The sequence below is a fragment of the Acipenser ruthenus genome, chromosome 24, assembly GCF_902713425.1.
Source record: "Acipenser ruthenus chromosome 24, fAciRut3.2 maternal haplotype, whole genome shotgun sequence".
Taxonomy (NCBI): Eukaryota; Metazoa; Chordata; class Actinopteri; order Acipenseriformes; family Acipenseridae; genus Acipenser; species Acipenser ruthenus.
This window is the reverse complement of record NC_081212.1, coordinates 7,521,194-7,543,302: the sequence shown is the minus strand read 5'-3', so window position 1 is coordinate 7,543,302 and position 22,109 is coordinate 7,521,194. Positions and strand designations below refer to the sequence as shown.

The following is a 22,109-nucleotide window of genomic DNA, read 5'->3' as shown; positions in this document are numbered from 1 at the left end:
CTCTGTACCTTTGCTGTAGATCACATGGTTTGATTGTGGTTTGAACTGTAGGACTTGAAGAGATGCCAAGAAGCAGCAGCAACTTTCCATCTATAGTGTCCTCTTATCTGCATATTCCAAAAGAAGTAGAAAATGCCAGCAAAGAGCCAAGAGATCTTCAACACATGAAAATGTGATTAATATTGACAGTGCAAATAAGAAGTAAAACGTGGATTTTAAATCCTTGGTTAGCAGTCCTTTTTAAGCAGTTTTCACAGTGGGTGGATCCTGCTGCCCGTGGAACTCCGCTCCTGATTTTCACTGCCTCCCTGCAGTTGAGCAGCAGACATCAGGCCTGTTTGAGCTGGTCTGCATGGGGGAACCACTTAGTGCATCAGTAAATTATGGGTGTTGCGGTTAGGAGTCCCCAGCCCTGCTATAGTAGAGGGAAAGTCAGTCTACAACAAGCTGTTACACAGAATGCAGAAGCCTTGCCGAGGCAGAGGAACGGCACCTAGAGACTTTTCTACCATGTGCTCTGACGTTTCTCTGCTGCTGTGTTATTGTGCGAGTGCGAGACTTGGTTGCCTCCGCGATTTCCCACATTCTCGGGAGAATTCCAGGAGCGCTGGGAACACAGACATATCCATCCGCCTCCACTCAGTAACCTCTCCGCTGCTGCCCTGGCAGTGTGCAAGACGCAGGGTCAGCCAGCTCTTTGCTGGGGCTATATGCTCAGTCTTTTGGCTTGAACTGTTAAGGACACACTACTTCTCTCCTTGTTCCAGTTTTAACCTCTAGGCTACACTCCCTCACAGTCCCTCTGCTGTAACCATTTGACCACACTGCCTCCCTTATAGTGACTTGGCTCTAACCACTGGGCCACACTGCCCTCTTCCTCGTCCTTTAGATCAAACCACTAGTCTCTCAGCTCTAAGCATTAGGGCACACTGCCTCCCTCCCAATTCCTTAGCTTTAACGGCTTACCTCCCAGTCCTTTATTCAAACCACTAGGCCACACTTTCCTCTTCCTCGTCCTTTAGATCAAACCACTAGGCCACACTGCTTACCTCCCAGTACCTCAGCTCTAACCACTGGGCCAGGCTTGTCTCCCATGCTACCCATCATCGTTATAGTCTTTCTTAAGTTTCCCAAACTGTATTTCAGCCTGTATGATAAATATAACCACATATCAAGAGGCTTGTTAAGTTGTATTTCCACTGCTCTGTATTAGTCAAATGCACTCTCAAACCCAGGTGTGTTGCCTGTCTCTGAAATAGTTTAATATATCTCCCTGTTCCTGCCTGTCTCTCACTTTCCATCTCTCTCCCGTTCTCTTTTCCCCTTTCATGCTCTCTGCCCTCCCCTCCCTCCCTCCACCCCCCTCCCCCTCATATCTCTGTCTCTCCCTCCTCTCTCTTTTCCCGCTGGGGTTCTCTGGGCTAATGTAATCATATGATTACATAATTAACCCAGCTGTCTCATTAAAGAAAATCAACTGGAATTGGGGCATAATTAGTCATACGGCAATTTGCATACTGATGATGAGCGCTGATGAAAAGGTTTGTCTAGCTGGCAGGGGTCTGTAGCGAGACCACCCCTGTGAACACACACACACACACGTGCGTGCACACACACACACTGGTCACTACTGTACCTCCAAGTACAGGACCAGAGAAACCAGTGTACATAAAGATGAGTTACCAAGTAACGTTATTTAAATATATATTCAAATGCATTCAGTCTTGACTGAATCCTACATTTCCCTAACAGTACTTGACGTATTCAGTCCTATACAAGGTTAATGCCTAATGCGTGCAGAACCAGTGAATGATTCATTCATTTAATGGGAATGAGTTTGGAAAAGCAGAGTTTGGGTCCTGAATTTACTTCTGGGAATTTTAAAAGATTCTTCACTCTTTGGCTCTCTCGGGGCAGTAACTGCTTTTTCACTCATGTTTTCAGTGTCTCTGCATTTCTTTATGTGACCTCTTTAAGTGGAATGCAAGGACACGCCAGAAGTGCTGCAATGAAATACCTTCATTAGCTTAAAATAAATCCCATTCAAAACAGGAAAATGTGATCCCTACAGAATAACAGTTAATGATATTAGGTAATATTTACTGGAATCATTTTGTTATGTACTTGAACAGTTGGGTAAAACTGGAGCCGGATACAACACTCCAGTTACAGTAAGTTTAAGTCTGGAAACCATTTCAAAATTAATGTATACTAAAGCATGGTGAAAAAGTGTTTTGTAGCCTTGGTTGTTGCACAGTTAAGGGTTTAAAAACGACACCTTGAACATCTGGAAAGGAAGTCATTTTCTCAATGGAGCCCTGTTTCTCTCTCTCTCTCTCTCTCTCTCTCTCTCTCTCTCTCTCTCTCTCTCTCTCTCTCTCTCTCTCTCTCTCTCTCTCTCTCTCTCTCTCTCTCTCTCTCTCTCTCTCTCTCTCTCTCTCTCTCTCTCTCTCTCTCTCTCTCTCTCTCTCTCTCTCTCTCTCTCTCTCTTTCGCTGTCTCTGTAAGGATTATTGTAGGGCTTGAGGTTTGGCAAGTGGAAACTCATTGTTGAAGTTCCCCCGGCCCAGACACGCACTGATCGCTATCTTGCTCGTTCGTTAATTAGTTGTTTCTTAAATACAGTAATAAACGTTGAGCCTGGGAGGTGCTTCAGACATCCTCTCGCAGTCCCAAAACAATACTTAGCTGCTGTAGGCGCTCAGTCCCCTTGTTGGCTCGCCTGATGTCTGAACAGAGCTCTCTTAATATGCCGGTCAGGCTTGCCAAGCGTTCACTGCATCCCCCTAACCTTCAGTGAGGCACCAGTTGACTTTGAAAGTTAAAAGGGACATCATAACAACCTGGGGTTTCTGGAGGAGAACAGCTAATGTGTTTCAATTCCGTTGGAATTACCAACTCAATTAACTGGTCACCAAAGAGTATTGCTGTCTGCTTTAAAAATGTTTTCAAATAAAACTAAGATGGGAATGTTGCCTACAAGCGACGCAAATGAAATACTTACTGGGATGTTTAACTTGAAATGGAATTAGGGTGTATTTGCAGAACTTGTCTATTGCCACATTCATATTTTTTCCATGTGTGTTGAATCCTATGCTGATCCATGTGTGCAGGTTTGTCATTTTTCCTACTTTGCATCTGTTTACCTACTTCCCATTTCTTCCTATTTAAACGTCTTCTTCTTTATGTTGTTCATCATTATGAGATGCAATAAATATTAAAAGATATTGTTTACGCCAATTAATATTGAGCGGGCCACTACAAAAGTGTTGGGGCCCACAGGATTATTGTATCCCTTTATGACCCAAACAAACTTTATCCTTCCATTTTACAATACCCTAGAGCACAGGTACCAGTTTGCAGTAGTTATCAGTAGCTGAAATAGTGCAGTACAGATTTTTGTTATTTCTTGACACCACAGGGAGTGTGTTGAAATGGAGCTAAATTCTTTAGATCAAATGGTCTGAAACTGCAGGCCTGATTTGCTGAGCTTTAACTCCTGCAGCAAGCTGCCTTGAATGTTAAGGAATGTTAAGCAAACTTCAAACGCTGAAATGAAATCTGAGGTAAAGCAAAATCAGACATACTGAGGGTTTGGGTAATGTCTTCTTCAGTATGTAGGTAGCTGGCATTGGCTAGAAGGCACAGGGCGGTGCATAGGCTATCCTGCCAAAAGTGAGAGAATTATCTTTGAGCAACACCAAACTACTCCAATAAAATCCCTGCATGTGGCTCCCTCAAGTGAAACAATCCAGTCACTATTCCTCTGTTTCCATCGTCTAGTGCAGCTAGCATACAGGAGGAGCACAATAGAGCCATTATCCCAGTGCAGACTGAGGGTGGTCTGAGAGTGTGGGGTGGGAATGTGATGGGTGCTCTCCCTCTCTGTCTCTCCCTCTCTCTCTCAGGTCTGAGAGTGTGGGGAGGGAATGTGACGGGTGCGCTCCCTCTCTCTCTCTCCCTCTCTCTCTGAGGTCTGAGAGTGTGGGGTGGGAATGTGACGGGTGCGCTCCCTCTCTGTCTCTCTCTCCCTCTCTCCCTCTCTCTCTGAGGTCTGAGAGTGTGGGGTGGGAATGTGATGGGTGCTCTCCCTCTCTGTCTCTCCCTCTCTCTCTGAGGTCTGAGAGTGTGGGGTGGGAATGTGACGGGTGCGCTCCCTCTCTGTCTCTCTCTCCCTCTCTCCCTCTCTCTCTGAGGTCTGAGAGTGTGGGGTGGGAATGTGATGGGTGCTCTCCCTCTCTGTCTCTCCCTCTCTCTCTGAGGTCTGAGAGTGTGGGGTGGGAATGTGATGGGTGCTCTCCCTCTCTGTCTCTCCCTCTCTCTCTGAGGTCTGAGAGTGTGGGGTGGGAATGTGATGGGTGCTCTCCCTCTCTGTCTCTCCCTCTCTCTCTGAGGTCTGAGAGTGTGGGGTGGGAATGTGACGGGTGCGCTCCCTCTCTGTCTCTCTCTCCCTCTCTCCCTCTCTCTCTGAGGTCTGAGAGTGTGGAGTGGGAATGTGATGGGTGCTCTCCCTCTCTCTCTCTCCCTCTCTCTCTGAGGTCTGAGAGTGTGGGGTGGGAATGTGACGGGTGCTCTCCCTCTCTGTCTCTCCCTCTCTCTCTGAGGTCTGAGTGTGTGGGGTGGGAATGTGACGGGTGCGCTCCCTCTCTCTCTCCCTCTTTCTCTGAGGTCTGAGAGTGTGGGGTGGGAATGTGACGGGTGCTCTCCCTCTCTGTCTCTCCCTCTCTCTCTGAGGTCTGAGAGTGTGGGGAGGGAATGTGATGGGTGCTCTCCCTCTCTGTCTCTCCCTCTCTCTCTGAGGTCTGAGAGTGTGGGGTGGGAATGTGATGGGTGCTCTCCCTCTCTGTCTCTCCCTCTCTCTCTGAGGTCTGAGAGTGTGGGGTGGGAATGTGACGGGTGCGCTCCCTCTCTGTCTCTCTCTCCCTCTCTCCCTCTCTCTGAGGTCTGAGAGTGTGGGGTGGGAATGTGATGGGTGCTCTCCCTCTCTGTCTCTCCCTCTCTCTCTGAGGTCTGAGAGTGTGGGGTGGGAATGTGACGGGTGCGCTCCCTCTCTGTCTCTCTCTCCCTCTCTGAGGTCTGAGACTGTGGGGTGGGAATGTGACGGGTGCTCTCCCTCTCTGTCTCTCCCTCTCTCTCGGAGTGCTCGTGTTCATCCACTGGGAGCTTCTAGTATGTAATGAACATGATTTATATACAGTGGCATGATACATTATTCACAGTGTTTTAATATTCATAGTTTTATACAGCATATTTTAGTTCAATTGTGTAAAACAACAAATGTTCCTCTCTTAATCTGTAGTCTTCAATCCACATTAAGAACTTATCCCAACTTCTTGCTTTCTTCAAGCAGTAGCAGTAGAAGTTAATGCGTCGTAGGATATTATTAAAATAATGTGTAGCTTTAAATGTGTTAAGGTGTTTCATTTTACTTATATCATTTTCATTGCCCATAGATAATAATGGAAATGCATTAAACCTTCAAATTAAATGTCTTTTTCAAAAACAGGCTGTTATTTGCACTTCTTTATATAAAATATCAACACAAAAACTTGAAAAAAAACTGCCATGGATTGTATAAACCATAGCAAAACACCTCTATTAAGTATTTTTAATTTTATTTACCTTAATTTAGTTTAATAATGAAGATCAAGTAGACAAACGGTGTTGCTAGTGCCTTCATTTTTGAAGTTTGAACTATTAATATATACATCTTTTTCATTGAAGATGTGCTGTTATGATTAAACGTTAAACGGCTGATCGTTTTTTGTCAGTGTGGGATCAAACAAAATAAATCTTTGTAACCCAAGAACAAATCTGCAGTCAATTGCATTGATCAGGAAGTGTATTAATCCCCCAAAATTAAAAAAAAAACAAAAAAAAATCTCTGCACTCTATTGTAGTGCTTCTCATGATGGGTTTTCTAGTTACAGACTACATTATATATTCAGTTTAAGATGATGTAGGACGTTAAGCAGATTCAGTCCTGGGGTTTGTGCAGTGATGTTCTCTGCCTTTGTGTGTGTGACTGTGCTGCTCTGGGCTGTTCTGCAGATCCGGTGCCAGCACTAGACCTGGGCCAGCAGCTCCAGCTGAAGGTGCAACGCATGCACGACATTGAGACCGAGAACCAGAAGCTGCGCGAGACGCTGGAGGAGTACAACAAGGAATTCGCCGAGGTCAAGAATCAGGGTGCGTCTATCCCCCTATACCCAGGGGTGCTCTCCATTGCGTCAGTGTAGGAATTTGGTTTGTTCAATTCAAATGTCATTTCTTTGACCTTCTCTTTTCCTCTTTGTATGGTGTTTACTCATTCTGAGTGATCCTATTGCTCACAGCACTGAATTTAAATGTGAATCTGTGCTTGTAGAATCCTAGTTTCCGGCTTCTTTTCAGTACTTTCTGATCCCAAAGAATTTAATGTCTTCCAACCATTTGAAGACAACTGAAAAAGACCTCTAGTTTTGTCATAGAATTTATTTATTTTAGTATTTCTGATTCCAAAGAAATCCTATGGTGCCGTGACCTTTAAAGGTTTTGCAGCTGGATTCTGATATAATTAGAATCCAGCTGCAATTAATTATATATGCAGTTTATTAATTATATATGCAAATTATTAATTATAAAATCAGAACTCACAACCACTCAGAAGTGCTTTACAAATTTAAACATTCATAGAAGTGTATATAAATGTGTATACATAATTTAGCTGATCCTATTAAAAAAAGGTAGCCCTCCAGAAAAGCCTTGTTTTTATAAATATGAGTAAGAAAGCATACTCTACAGTGTGCACCTGAGTAAGAATTATAATGATGGGTTAAAGCAGACCCACCTGTTTTATAATATGCACTGAAACGAAAGTGATCTCCTAGAAGATTCTTTAATAAACTTTGAGCAGGCGGTGTTTCTCCAGCCCTGAGTAATCTGCTTGCCTGGATACAGCAGTTTACAGAAATAAACACTCCCCTGATCCGTGTCAGTTACAAAGCCAGCTGTGGGACTGTCCAGCTATCGAGCAAGCCTGTCCCGACATGAGCGCTCCACCTGCGCATGGGGACTTTATTAATCTCCCTTCCGGCGAGAGCTAATTGAGACCGCTCGCTAGCGGCAATATTATATTTTGACATTGATTTTCCTCCCGCCCACCCCCTCCCCAAACACACACACTCTCCCTAGCTGAAGCCATTGATCCTCCACAACCTAAACGTTTAAAGTTCAATTTAACAGTTAAGGAGTAAAAGGTCTCTGAAGGGACTCGTTGTCATTGATTATGTGTCAGGGTTGAAACGCTGGAGTTTAAATCACAGGGAGGAAAAAAAAAAGAGTTGAAAACAGAGAGCTCTCAGTCAGAAGCAAATGCTTTCACAGCCCTGCTCACCCTCCCTCCCTCTCTCTCTCTCTCTCTCTCTCTCTCTCTCTCTCTCTCTCTCTCTCTCCTCTGTAGAAGTCACAATTAAAGCACTTAAAGAGAAGATCCGGGAGTACGAGCAGACACTGAAGACCCAGGCAGAGACCCTCGCGCTTGAGAAGGAACAGCAACTACAAAACGACTATGCAGAGAAGGAGAGGTGAGGGGGGTGGTGGGGGGCTACAAGATCTCAGAGTGGCTCACCTGGTAAAGGCACGGCCACGTGGTGTGCAGTCAGGGGATTGCAGGTTTGCATCCTGGCTGTCTGAAGTTTCTGGTATCATTTTCTGGTATCATTAAAACAACTAATTTCCCCAAAGTTGCTGAGTTACTGTTTTGACTTTGTTGTTTGCACATACCTGAACCTACTACTACAGCTGGCCAATGAAGTTAGCAGGAAGTTGTCTTGTTCCAAAATGACCTATATAGCTAGTTTAAAGCTTCTTCCTCAGTAGTGGTTAGGGCTCTGGACTCTTGACCGGAGGGTCATGGGTTCAATCCCCGGTGGGGACACTGCTGCTGTACCCTTGAGCAAGGTACTTTACCTAGATTGCTCCAGTAAAAACCCAACTGTATAAATGGGTAATTGTATGTAAAAATAATGTGATATCTTGTAAGTCGCCCTGGATAAGGGCGTCTGCTAAGAAATAAATTATTATTATTATTATTATTTTGTATTATCCCAGGTATTAATAAGGAAATGTCTCTCAAGCTCGCTGTTTCAGGGTGACCAGTGACCAGTGCATATACTGAACCTCTAGTGTCAATTTTCACACTGGCAGCCTTAAAGGATGGTGCTAATTAGACCTGGCACTGTCTCCTGGGGTTTTCAGTTGCTTGAGCCTGCCAGTCCCAGCCCTGGTGTTTTTGAAAAGCAGCACAGGTGTCAGGTAGTGGTTTATAAAACATGCTTCACTCGCGGTGAGGAATGGCTGGCAGCTGTCTCTCTGTGAAGTCCGGGAGCTCTCAGACACCTGAACCACTGGTTATGTGGGACAAAATGTAGTCAACTCCTAAAGCCATAATCCCCTCAAATGCCTGTAATTCCATGTTTGTTTACATTTGGGCCTTAATGCTTGTTCTGTATTGTTTGACTAGTCATCCCTAATCCTGATCAGTGCTGTTGGTTGGGCTTAATGCTTGATTACCTGCCTCCTAATGTTTGATCCACGATTCCATCCTTATCACCATGAAGACGTTCCAAGTGCTTCACAATAAGGGGTGACGTACTTACAATCAACTGGTTACTTACTGTCATGGCCCTGTCGCTTCAGTTTTAACAACATTCACGATCATTTTCATGTAAATCGTGATTTAATCTGCTTAGGCATTGATTCCAAACTCGCAGGCAAAAGCTGTAATAGCTCAGATGATTTGGAGGATTTATTTCCAAATACAAGCTCCCCCTACAGCACCCACTATCTATTCTATTGTGGGAACAAAAAACAGACCGCAACAGTGAAGTATGTAGAGGGGAGACGCTGTCGGGACAGAAAGGCCTGAACATGCTAAATGAGTTTCGAACATGCCATGTTTCCATTTGCCACTGGAATTGAGTTAAAGGGGTGACCTGATGTCCAGCTCATACCAACATGATTTGAACTGGCACTCTTAGCAACATGATTTGAACTGGCACTCTTAGCAACATGAATTGAACTGGCAGTCTTAGCAACATGATGTGAACTGGGACTCTTAACAGTAAGAGTTTGAAATCTGCTTTGGCCCAGTCATCTTGATGGAGAAATGTACGTAATGAGCGTCCAATGAGAAAACGGAGATCTTTGAATTCATTATCCTATCAGAGAAATATTGCAGGTAGGTGAATTCATTTATAAATGACAATCAGACTAGATACATACAAGTGATCTTTGACCTTTGCGTAACATCCAATTGCAGATTGGATTGTAGACCAGGGATGGAAATAAGGCTTCCATTGGATAGCAGTTTGATCTAATCCTGATTTTGCTGTGAGTTAAGACACACCTGAGCTTGTTACCTGTACACTGTGGCTGATCAAGCTTGCATTAAAACCTGGAACGGGTTAAACTGCTATGCAATGCGAGTCTTACTACCATCCCTGCAGACTGCAGATGGAGCCGGCAGGCAGCCGCAGTTTGATATTGAAACAAGTTTTACAGACTGGTTTCATTGTGCAGATGGAAATATGGCGGAAGTGGATTAATTCCACATATACTTTAAACTGATTGTGATGAAATGGAACTGAATGGCTAGCAAGAAGTATGAATATAGCCACGGTAGTATAAAGAACAAGAGTATCAAGTTGTCTCTGCTTTAGTCACTGTGGTTATGGGGCACTGCAGCTTTAAAATGGAGTGCAAATAAGATCAATTCACACACAGGCTTCGGTTACTGTGGATCTTTCCTGCTGTGCAGCGCAGGGCTGTGTTTCCTTCAGTTTTGTTGTGGTTTCTGAGCATTGCAAGCCTCTTAACTGAATTGGCCCACAGGTGTGTGTTGGTTTTTAAACGTTTCAAACGATCTCTCTTGAGGGGCTGCCTGCAGCAGAAGACTGTTTTTCAAACAGATATTTGTGCTATAATTCCTTTAATTGGACACTTTCTGGTTTAGAATGTGGAGACACCTTGTTTAGAATAGCAATTCCCCTCTCGTTTTTGCTGTTTTTATTTTTACTTTGACTTGATGAAGTCCTTTTATCCAGCCACCACACTATACATTCACTGGACGGCAGTCACTGTATTTTGAAACACATGAGTCACTAATCAAAACTTGTCTAAGTTAATCTACACTGGGTTTGTTAGTGTTTTACAGCAATGGGGATGTATCCTGGATTGCACAAACTACCCACCCATAGTTATCTAGGGATTACCTCTAAATGGTTGATGCAATCCAGGGTTAATATGCTGGTACTGTAAAATGCTCTAAATAATATAAATGTGGTCTATTAGGGTACAGGCTGATCAGATCAACCGTTCAGTTTCTTATAAGACTTACACTAACTTTGTTACACAATCCAGTCAAAATTAAAACAAAACAATCTTCAGTACGAGAAAGTGATAACGGATTGTCTAAAAATACTAAAAGAAACTAAAAATGATATGAGGCGTTTTGACTAGAAGTCTTTATCAATGCCTTTTTTAATAAGGTCAGGAAATGTTTTTAAAGGGTTGGTTATTAGATTGAAAAAAAACAAGCTCCACAATCTGGCTAAGGGGACAGAGATGGCCTGCGCTTTGCGTTGTAAGGGTTGTGCTCTCAGGATATCCGGCCGGCCCGTTTGTGTTGGCGCTTGCTACAAAGGCCCCGGCGTGTTTTTATTTATATTCACTAGGGCAGTCCAAGCTGCTGATCAGCAAGGCAAGGGCTTCAAAGAGCAGCCGAGGATGTGGCCTTATGAGTCACGGATAAGGACTGCCGCTGCACTTCCCAGAACCGACACTCAATCGCAGCAAATCACTGCTGTTTGTTTTAATACCTGTGGCTTGGGCAGTCTCCTGAGACCTGACCTCCTCGGTGAGGCCCCCCTGTGAAAGAGATGAAGCTCTGCTATAGACAGGCCCTTTCCTGCACTTTCAGCCCCACACTCAGTAAAGTGTAAAATAAACTCCTTACAGAACTTCCTAGGCACTTCATTTGAGGTACATGCTTCATTTCTGCTGGCTTTTAGATTATAAACACCTAGGGGGAAATGCATTGTTTTGATCTTGACCTCCAACCTTATATGGGTACCATATTGACTTGTGTAACCTTTTTGGTTTCAGGATGATAGACATCAGACGCTTTTTTCAAACTGGGTATCCAACTGTATTCTATGATGCTCTTGGTGGAGTTCCATTATGTAGGTCCAATAAAACAAAAATGGAAAGTTTGGCCATGGGGATGTGGTTTCCAGATCATACTTAAACATTTCAAACAGCGGTTAGAACTGAGAGACTGGGAGGTAGTGTGACTTAGTTGTTAGAGAAGAGGGGCTGGGAGGTAGTGTGGCTTAGTTGTTAGAGAAGAGGGGCTAGGAGGTAGTGCAGCCTAGTAGTTAAATCTGAGGGACTAGGGGGTAGTGTGGCTTAGTTTTTAGGGATAAGGAACTCGGAGGTAAGCAGTTTGGCCTTGTGATTAGAGCTGAGGGACTGGGAGGCAGTGTAGCTACTCCAGTGGAAGTGTGATGGCACCGCTTGTTTAGTTGAGCTGATCTGGATCCTTCTCTCTCTCTCTCGCTCTGTGTTTCAGGAAGCTGCAGGAGGCACAGGAGTCCCTGTCCTCCAGGTTGGATGAGGCAGAACACAAGAGCCATTCACTGCAGTCAGGTACGAGCCCACAGCCCCGGAGCCACAACACAGCCAAACACTGCACCCTGCTTATCCAAGTGTCCTAGAAAATAAAAGGGTTACATTTAGAAACTATATCAAATTCAATGACAAACATTTAGACAGAAAGTTTTTCTCCATGTCTTCAGACATCCAGAAAGACTTTTAGTCAAAATGTCTGTCACTGAATTTTACAAAATGTCTTTTAGACATTGAGAAAGACTTATTTAACTTTGGCCATTGCATTTTCTTTTAGTATTTCTAAATGTACCACTGTTTAGTGTTTTTGTAGTTATGGATAGTATACAGTGGTATCTCAAGTTTTCAGACAGTTAAATAATTGCAGTCAAATTTACACCTGGTTTTGGAAAAACTCCAAACCAAAAATAATTCTGACAGTTTAGATGGCATGTCTGCTGTAAAGTGGTGTTGAAGGACACATTGCACTAATTAAACTAATTAGAGTCAATTGAAAATCTGCCTAGCTATTCTGAAGTATGGCTTCAGGTGTGTCTGTGCAGTAACACTTATTGCAGACAGCTACAACCTCAGAGAGGGCATTTTCATTACATAATTTCACTGCATAAGATTGAAACTTTAAGTAACTGTCTAAATAAGTAAAAAGATAAAAAGGAATCAGTTTAGTTTTTCTTTGCTGCAGTTGGTTACTTCATCTTCATGTACTATTAACATTTCTACAATCTCTTTTCAGCACTGGACTCGACTCAGGCAGAGCTGTTCGATCTAAAGTCAAAATATGATGAAGAAACCACAGCGAAGTGAGTCTTTGGAGCTCAGTCTCCATTAACACATTGTATCCACATTATGATGGAGTTTGGATTTATTTTTCTTTTTATGCTTGGTAAACTATGGGAAATGCATCATATAACCATGGGAAACGTGCAAATATACTGTGGTAAACTTTAATATACAGTACTATTAGAAATGTCAGGATGTACCGTCCATTATACCCACTAAGGTAGAGCTTTCCAGAAGAAATTTACCAGTGGGATTATTTTAACAGCACATGGCTTGCTTCAATTTCACGTTATGCATGTCGCTCAATCCATCTTTTCCCATCAAGCCCGGCCCACTACAGCTCAGTAATCTCCCCCCTAGACACTGCTCTGGAGGAGGGCTTGGCTATTCAGGTCTCTGCTAGGAAAGTGTTTTGGGCAACTGATGTACAATTTCCTGCACCAAAGAATATATTCTGAAATGAAAACAGCTAAACTAAATTTATGTTGATCAAAAGGTTTGCAGATGGTACAAAACAGTTACTAAAGTAACATTTTACTCATACTCTTGGGTGGTTGGAATGGAGCGATTCTATTTTTTTGCACGCCAGATAAACCACCATCAGTTCAGACAAGTGGGTTGCAGTAGTGTGGCAATGAGGTGTAATATTTCCCCAGAGTGGAAATGGCTGCTCCCTCCGAAGCACTCCCTCCCTCTCACACTGTGGTTGGGCCAAGGCTGTAATTTACATGTCGAGCTGTCACACAACTATGTTGCCTATTGCTGCATTTGAGCCCCAAGGCTATTTTGGGGCTTACCACCCAGCTTTTGGAAGCTTCTTAATTATAGCTTCAGTAACCAAATAAAAGAGGTGCTTGCCAGGGCTGCTTGCACTGCTTTGAAGTGAACAAGCCCCATGTCACCACAGTGCTGGGGTTTCTCCAGATAACCACACTGGAGTGCTACTGCTCTTCCCCAGTGAATAGCCTGAAGCCTTTCAGCATTGCCCAACACCATGGAGCATGTTGAACAAACTCATTCCCTATCTGCGCTGTCTCCTGTGCTCTACCTATCCTAGCAATACAGTATGTTAGTGTGGCAATCTCATGACAAAGGGATCCTAACCAGTGCTTTAAAACACATTTAACATTAGCCCCGCTCCCCACTTTATTGTGCTGAACTTTTGGTTACTTTTTTATACAGTGAAGCAGCTTATATGGTCATAGCTTTCATTTGCCCCACAGTCACTTATTGAGGCTCCCGACAACAGCGTTATAAAGGGGGAGCACTGTATATATACAAAGCCAGCTGTCTTTATTCTGTATAGTATAAAGAAACACCAAGACATGTACTGAAAGTGGTTTGTACAGCTATATAGTTTTTTATAAAAGTGCTGTACTTAACTGTACGGTATTAACAAGCAATTTAGGACAGTTGATATGTTTGAAAGTGCGTTCTTAAAGCCGTGTCAGTACTACTTTCTGCTGTAGCGGCTGTGAAAAGCGCACAAGCTCACCTGTCAGTAGTCCAGGTGTTGTGCTGGGTGTCGTGTCAGATCTCATTGTCTATCTGGGATCCAGAGCCACAGTGTCTGTGAGCTCTCCACACTCCAGGAAGCCAGGGCTGCTTGCTCTCTTTGTGTGTGTGCGTGAGATTGATGGTCATGGCAGTCAGAGTGGAGACTGGGAGGAGGCCTGCAGGGTGGCGCTTGCTGTTGTGAAGCAGGGTCAAGTTTATAGCAGCCTGGCATCTCCTGACAGTCAGAGAACCAAGATGTAAAATATGTTTGGAAGAATACACTAGTTCGGAGGTGCAGCTGAATTCAAAACGGTGCATTGAGTTAATATGAGTACTGGCTTTATACAGGCGCTAGGAAAGTTGACTACAAATTACTAAAATAAAGCTTATCAATAAAGTCATTTAAAAGCAGTATCATATCCTTCCATTTTTTATTTAAGGAATGTACATTTATGAAGGAAATCAGGAGTCAATTGTATTATTGTTATCCCCTGCAAAGGGGATATAATGGAGACGGTCTTACGAACGTGGGTATATCTGGAAAAACGCTTATCCGGTTGTCATGAAACTTACTATTCATGTTAATTAGCTTTAATTAATGAGAATTATTATATTCTGATCAGTGAAATGTTCCTATAAACTGAAGTATTCAGCTGTTATCGTTATGAAGTTTTGTCCCAATAACCATAACAATAAAAAAAACAACGTGCGATTTTATGTGTTGAAGGTACAGTCCTTCCTTAGACAATGGTATTGCATAATGAATGTAAAGATTTCCTCAATCTCCAGCATGGTGAAGCGAGCAGCAGGGGCCAGGCTGTTTGTATTGTGTTTCTGCCCAGTGGTTGCGGGACCACCCCGGTTATCTTTTCTAATAATACTGTGAAGTGGACACTCTGAAATCTGGTGCTTCCCCAGATAAAGAATAAGGGTTTCATTGGCGGCTGCATACTGCAGCAGACAGCTGTGGGCCTGTATACACAAGCTCTCTGCCACTTTGAAAAGGAGCTCTGTGTGTCCGGCCCAGTGGAGGGCTATTTGTTGATGTCATTGTGCAAACAGAAAGATGGCATTTTGATTGATGGATTTCACGGTACCTTTCATTTTAACGCTGTTTTTTCTTTGTGGGGGGTGGCTGAAATGGGTCATCCTTCCCCCAAATTCAACCCCCAGTAGTGAAGATAGTACAGCAGTAGGGATTTCATATCTTGTAGAGTTGTATAGTAGTCTTCACGAAAAAAGACAGATATGAAGACATTAAAAATAATATCCCTGGCACTGTTTAGACAGAGCTTCACAACTAAACTCAGCCATTGCTTATCAAGATATCAGATTGTTTTTATAATTCGGAAACTCTTTCTTCAATGTAATGCATGGCAGGGTTCGCTGGCAATGCCAAATTGTGTCAGATTTCAAGGCGGTTTTTTGATATTTAATACTGGTCAACGAACATTTTCTAGATTCGAACCCAAGCCTCAAGATGGTTTCCAAAACGAAGTCCTTGGTCACATGTGCTGAGTGTGTTTATTACACTTTGTAATGTACCTTTTCGAGCTGCAGCCCAGGGTGTGAGAGTGGAGGTTGTTGAGGTTGTTCTAGCTGGCAACTGGGTTGGCGAGGGCTGTGTGGAGATGCCCCTCATTAATAAACATGCAGGGGCTGGGCACCTCCCCCACACACACAGGCTCTGCACAGACAGACTGCTTGTACTTCATCAATGGCTCCTTGTTCTGTCTCCAGAGGCTAATTACATTTCAATTCAAACTAGTCATGGAAAACATTCCCCCTGAAACAAGCGGCTTTCAGGCTGGGAGCTTTCACATTGCTGCTTTAAGAGCTCTGTCTGCTGGGCCTCTGCCATCCAGGCCTGACTAACACAGCCCAGATCAGACAGAGCAACCTGGACCAGGCCAAAGCGTGCTAACATATCCCAGACCAGACACAGGGATGAAACTTGGTCTGAGCTGATAGTTCCAGGCCACAGCATGCTAATATATCCCAGACCAAACCAACAGTCCATGTTAGACTGAACCTGATAATTTCCTGCAAAATCAGGTCAAATTAAACTTGGATAAAAAAACTCAGTCCAGACCAGACAAACTCAGGCCAAAGTGGGCAATCCCAGGTTTGATCTATCTCTCTCTATGTACTGTAAGTATGCCTCCATATACCCTCAGATTGCAATACACTTTAAAGCGTGTGCTAAAGAAGTTTAATCACAACTGGTTTTCTCTCTCTCTTTCACTCCCTCTGTCTCTGTCTCTCAGTCTCGCTGAGCTGTGAAGGGACGCTGATTTTGGCTTCACTTCAGTTTCACTGCTTCCCCCATGATCTTTCGTTTTTGGACTACTTCAGATGCCTTCAGGCGTTACAGTGCGCCGTGAAGCACAGCTTTCTGTTTTGGCCAGATCCTCATTCATTAAATAAATGGGAGTTGCTTTCTTGTTCAAAAATCATGATTTGGCTCAACCACAAATGTGCCAAGGGCATTTTAATACAGCTGTTCTTAGGGGTTATAAATATAATAATATTAATAAAAAGGCTTTACGATTAAAATGTTTAGCTCTCTAAAATCATTCGTTTGCACAGTGATTATGCTTACTGGAGTGCTGTTTGGGTTTTGTATCTATACATTCTTTCCACTATAATGCTACTAGATAAGCTGTATAAAAACATTTAATTCCTTCACACTTGGTGGCAGATGTATAAAATTAAGTCAGTAACAGAACGTATGAATAAACGGGTGAATACATTTGGATGAACTTGGTATGGACATTCCTTAGCATATATTCTTGATGGTATCAGCAACTAGGTCAAGATTGGCCCTTATTGCCAGAGGTTTGATTGGCAGAGTTGTTGGACCTGTGTTTTAGCATTTGCCTTGATTCTATTCCACATGGTGACCTATGGTTTCATGGTACTGACCTTCTTTCTCAAAGCTACAGAATCTCTTTCCACATGTATGCAAGAGTGTTAAATTATGCAAATACATTAATTAAAAAAAAAAAAAAAAACCTTTTGCAAATGACACGACTCCTTTTATTTATTTATTTTTTTGAAGTTTGTGTTCTTATGTCAGTATGTCTAGGGTCAGTGGCGCTACAGTAAACTGCACATGACTTAGCGCACAACCAATCAACCACATGAAGCTTACAAAACTCCGAGGAGTACAGTACTGTACTGTATGTCTCTCCAGGAAAGGAGTTCAGTAAAGCATGCTTTCCAATCCCGTTGCAATCCTGCCATCAATCTGCAAACAGACTTGTAACGGTACACTATGGACATGACATGATTCATTGCAGATAGGATGAAAGTCTTCATTGTGTTTTAAAGACTGACCTCCTTCACCACCCTTATAAAAGTTTCCTGCAGTACAAGCATAGCACAGTGTAATAATGCACAGTGAAAGCATGGTAAAGCATAGGTAAGCATTGTAAAGCACATGGAGGTATGGTAAAGCATATTAAAAAGCATGGCTAACCATTGCAAAATACAGTCAGTGTTCAGTATAACTAATGGAAAAGGTACAGTATAAATTTACCATGGTAAACTTTTATACTTTATTTGTACCAGGTTTGGTACAAATTAATGAAGTTGGCTTGTATCAGTACCACAGTACACAAAATAGACAGCCTTGCATTGCTTTAATGAGTCATTTACGTAAGTGTGTCTACTGAATGTAAAGTAATGGATTTCTTGCTTAAACCAGTATTTTATGGGGTTAAGTTTTGTGTGACGGGTAAAAACTCCCGGGGAAGGATGTTGTAAAAGGATGGTAGAACCTGAATGAGTTTTGACTATGCACAGTACTGGAAGCAGAATATTCCTGATTGAGGAGGAGAAGGTACATTAGAGGTATTGCTGATCATAATTGGCAAAGTACTGCTTAACTACAATGATACCATCCTAAAACCAGAACCCATCCTCACCCTTTTCCAAATTTGGTCTTGGCACTAGTCCTTCCTACTTCTCTGTGTTTGTGAAGGTGACGCCAGTGTCCGTGTGCGTGAGAGGGGAGGAGGGAGGGATCTGCAGTCGAGCAGGATAATGGAACTCATCGATTTGTTTCATGGTTTGTTGGCCCCCTCCTCAGTGGTGTTAGCTGAGGAATGTTGCTGTTTGCCGAGAAGGCTGCAGGGTGTCGGGTGCCCCCTCCCCCAGCTCTCCATTCAGGCAGACAGCAGCCCTGGCCGCGTGGCGTGCTATGATCTGAAATTTTAATGCAGCGCTTTACATCACAGCCCTCTCAGCGTGGCTGCTTGCCTCCTCCAAGCCTCCCCATTTACCGCTCGGCTGAGCAGAGCACCAGCCTGGTGCAGGCGGGGTTAACCCATGCAGTGCTGATGGAGAATCGCACACACACATGCACAGGGATCGACACACATTCTCAGGTATCTCCGTCAATATGAACCCTGATATTACACATCAGTCAATAATAAGTTAGGGGGTCATTTGGACTATTGATTCATTAGAACTATTGATGATCACTTGTCTTGTGTGATCCTTATGATATGGAATTGAAGGAAAACAATTGTAAGGGGAGATCTGTTGACTTATTGTACTATATATACAGGACAGATTTACTCAGATATGCTATAATTTAATTTGCTGTGTGTTGGGTGTCTCCTTGTTATAGGAGAGTTTGGGCGACTGGCTGCTCAAACTGTACAAAATGATTTCTGTTACAATAAGAGTCAGCCAACACACAGCATACTTATTAGAAATCACAAAAACAAAGATTGTACTCCGGAACTACTATTAAACATAAAAAAGTGATATATTTAGAACTGACAGCGATTAGTTGATTTCTCATACATGATTTATAATTGCTCATAGTAAAAATTACAATTTAGAAACCCTAAAAGAAACATAATACATTCAAGAGAAGGACTTCTATCTAAAAGTTTGTCTGTCGTGTTGCTCTCTTGAGTGCAGGCCTGCCTGTCGTGTTGCTTCTCTGAGTGCAGGCCTGCCTGTCGTGTTGCTTCTCTGAGTGCAGGCCTGCCTGTCGTGTTGCTTCTCTGAGTGCAGGCCTGCCTGTCGTGTTGCTCCTCTAAGTGCAGGCCAGCCTGTGTTGCCACTCTCAAGGGTGGAGGGCTGGCAGTGTACTTGTCAGGATGACTTTGAGTCACACACTGAGGGGCTGGCTTCCAAGTCTCAATTGGTCAGAGCTGTAGATTCAAAAGAGAGGATTCGCCTATAATGAACTGCTGCCTTAACTGGAAATGTTTAGTCAACACTGCAAAATCTGATTGTAGTTGTAGATTATATTGATAATCATAAATAACATAATTATCCTGGATTATTGAAAACCTGGAAAATAGACGATTTGCTTTCTTTAAAACCTGAAAAGTGACCACTTCTTCTACTACTAGTAATATGTATTTCTTTAACCCCTAAAAGCTCTTGTACTGCCAGATGAATGCACTCTCTACAGATCCGCACATGCACTCAGAAGCTTGCTTTTCCCAGCTTTCACTTTATATTTACCAGGTTAGGAAGATAAAGACCTTTAGTTTATTTTTTCCTATTTAAAAGTGGTTGCCATGTGTATTGGGTTTTGTTTTGTTGAAAGATTAATGTCTTATTGATTGGGTGCTCTTTAAATAGAAAACATGTCAGAGTGCTGCATTGAAGCAGACTCTGCATGTGAACAGTTAGCTCCATGCACAGGGTACAGTCTCAGGAAAACCCTGAACCCCAAACTAGAGATGGGAAGTACAGCCCAGCTGCTTCAGAGCATGTGCACAGCATTTTAGGGAGCAGTATTTAGTATTGGAAATGGCTGATTCCATTTAGAGTTTTAGATATCCGAAATTGTTTGAACCCCTAACTCATTCTGTCATATATTTTGCCTAGTGAATTGATCAAAACGTGTCTGAGATAATATTAGTTTTTAAAGTGTTTGCACTTAACCCCCCTCCCCCCAATATCTCTTTTTGGACAAATCATTGTCTACAGGACAAGAGAGGAACAAAACATCTCAGTATCAGTGGCGCTGAGCCTTTCTAGCGTTAGGTGAAAAACACGATTTTTCCAATAATATGATAATCGCTTATAGTTTTATCGATAATATCAATAGTTGTTCTAATCTGAGTTAGCTAGCCCGCATAGTGACAAGCTGTCAGGCAGGGGAGAAACAGACGATTCCTTAAAGGGGTTAAACCGGCCCCCAGCTCTCCACTGATGTGGAGAAAGGAAAGGAAATCGAGCAATGGCAATGTGAGTACAGGAGGACATTCTTAGTACAGCACATCCTCCCTGCCTGCCTGCCTGCCTGCCTGCTTTCGCTTGCAGGACTCAAACCCAGCAGCCATCTGGGCACTCAATCTTCAGAAAAAGGTTAAGCAACTGGAAAAAGCAAACAATCCCTGTTCGGTGGCAGCAGCGAGGGCAAAGAGTGAGGGGAGAGGGGGTAGATATAAATGTAATGAGCGAAATGGCGTGATAGCCCCGGGGGATTTGGGACGAGCACGAACACAGGATATGAGAGAGAGCGCGAGCGGGATTACTGGGAATTCATATAGCCGGCTATTCCAGGCTGTAGGGCCTCACCCGCGGGTTAACTTCTCATTTCCGACAGCGGCGAGAGAGAAAGGTCATGGCGGTGCCCGAGTCTGGTCTGTCTGTGTTCATAAGCACCCCTCTGCTACAAACTGGCTGAGGCAGGAAGACCGGGAGACGCATTAATGAGGCGCAGTATAGACCTGCTGTGCTGTGTGTGTGTTTTAGTAATAATAACAATGTCCCTCAGGTACTGCAGGCAGTCCTAGGCCCTGCCTTGGAGTCTGCTGTGCTTGCAGGTTCAAGGTGTTTCTAATACAGTGCCTGGCTAGCTCCCATGAGGGTCTTTTCTTTAACCCATCACTGCGGAAAGCAGAAGCAGTGCTGCCTGTTCTCAGTCTATTCTTTTAGATAGAAATCTCATTCCGCAACATTGTACAGGAAATGCATTCCAAAAAAAGAATCACATGAGGAGTAGCCAACAAGGGTTTGTGTCACGTCATGTCATTCCAGTTTGTAATTTAAAGCATTCTTTTTATTATATTAAACCATGTAGGTTTCCCTGCGTCTGGTCTGCTGTAACCTTTGTGCAAAATACTGACCTTTTTTTCCGTACAACACTGTAATCATTTCTGTCATGATGAATAAGAAATACTGACTACTGCTACTATTATTACTGTTCAACAGAATTTTAACTGGTATTCCTAAAACACCTTTTAAGCTAGACATGGCTACATATCAGCTATGTTCAGAATGAGCTGAAGATCTTACAGTATTAGATGCCTGTAATATTTAAGTGTGGCTAAGTTTTTTTTATGCAAGCTTAAGAGATAAATGGTTTATGAATACTACCCGACTGTCAAACTAACCCGATTTACCAACAAGATTACCACCCAGAACAAAATAGGATCATATATAACCAGAAAAGGGCATTTAGACATGTTCTGTCAATTTTTATACTTGGAAGTGTTTTTCATTGTCATCCTACAACGAACCTACAACAACATCATTGCTATAAACTATAAAATGAATTTCGTCACGGGCACAGCAAAGGGTAAACAGGTTGACAGTTTTAAGAAGGTTCAAAACAGAGCACCAAACAATTTTCACCTTCATAAAGGCCAGGTGGTTCCTCCTAGTGGTGAAGACATAGTATTGCAGGCTACAGATTCAGCCTGAGGGTCAAAGCCCAGCGACCCAGTTCTGACTGATGGAAGACTCATTCACACTGCCTTTTAATAGAGCTCTCCTTCACATGTTATATTATTCATATCATATCCCTTTTAGAGACCCGATGTGCTGTGCGTCATAATTGAATTCACCACACCATGAACAATGCTCCTGTGATAGACGCAGGCAGGCAGGCAGACAGACTAGTGACAAAAGAAAGGTTATTTTTCTAACCGTAGAGGATTGAACTGTGTTTAAGAGAAAGAGAGACCGTTTCATTTGCTTGCAAATTGAGGACCTGCATATTATCATTGTTAATTTGTGAATAGGTGAGTTTGCTATAGGACTTTCCTGTGAGTTGCAGCTTCTCAAGAGACTGGAGATAATGAAAACCTTTTAGGTCAAAATGGGTTACTTTAGCAATCAGGGATCAGGGATGGTACAGTCTAGAGATTAGAGCGAAGAACCTGTCAATTCTTGGTTTGAATGTCG

At 43.0% G+C, this 22,109-nt stretch overlaps 1 protein-coding gene across 6 annotated transcripts in view; it reads left to right on the top strand.

Moving 5' to 3' along the window:
• Positions 1–22,109, top strand: part of LOC117429602 (protein CASP-like) — a 163,267-nt gene that overhangs the window by 76,944 nt on the left and 64,214 nt on the right. For all 6 annotated transcript variants that reach the window (XM_058998296.1, XM_058998293.1, XM_058998292.1 and 3 more), the window contains exons 5-8: positions 6,051–6,188; positions 7,441–7,564; positions 11,611–11,687; positions 12,400–12,466. In XM_058998296.1, the coding sequence (XP_058854279.1) occupies positions 6,051–6,188; positions 7,441–7,564; positions 11,611–11,687; positions 12,400–12,466 (406 nt within the window). The remainder of the gene's footprint in view (positions 1–6,050; positions 6,189–7,440; positions 7,565–11,610; positions 11,688–12,399; positions 12,467–22,109) is intronic.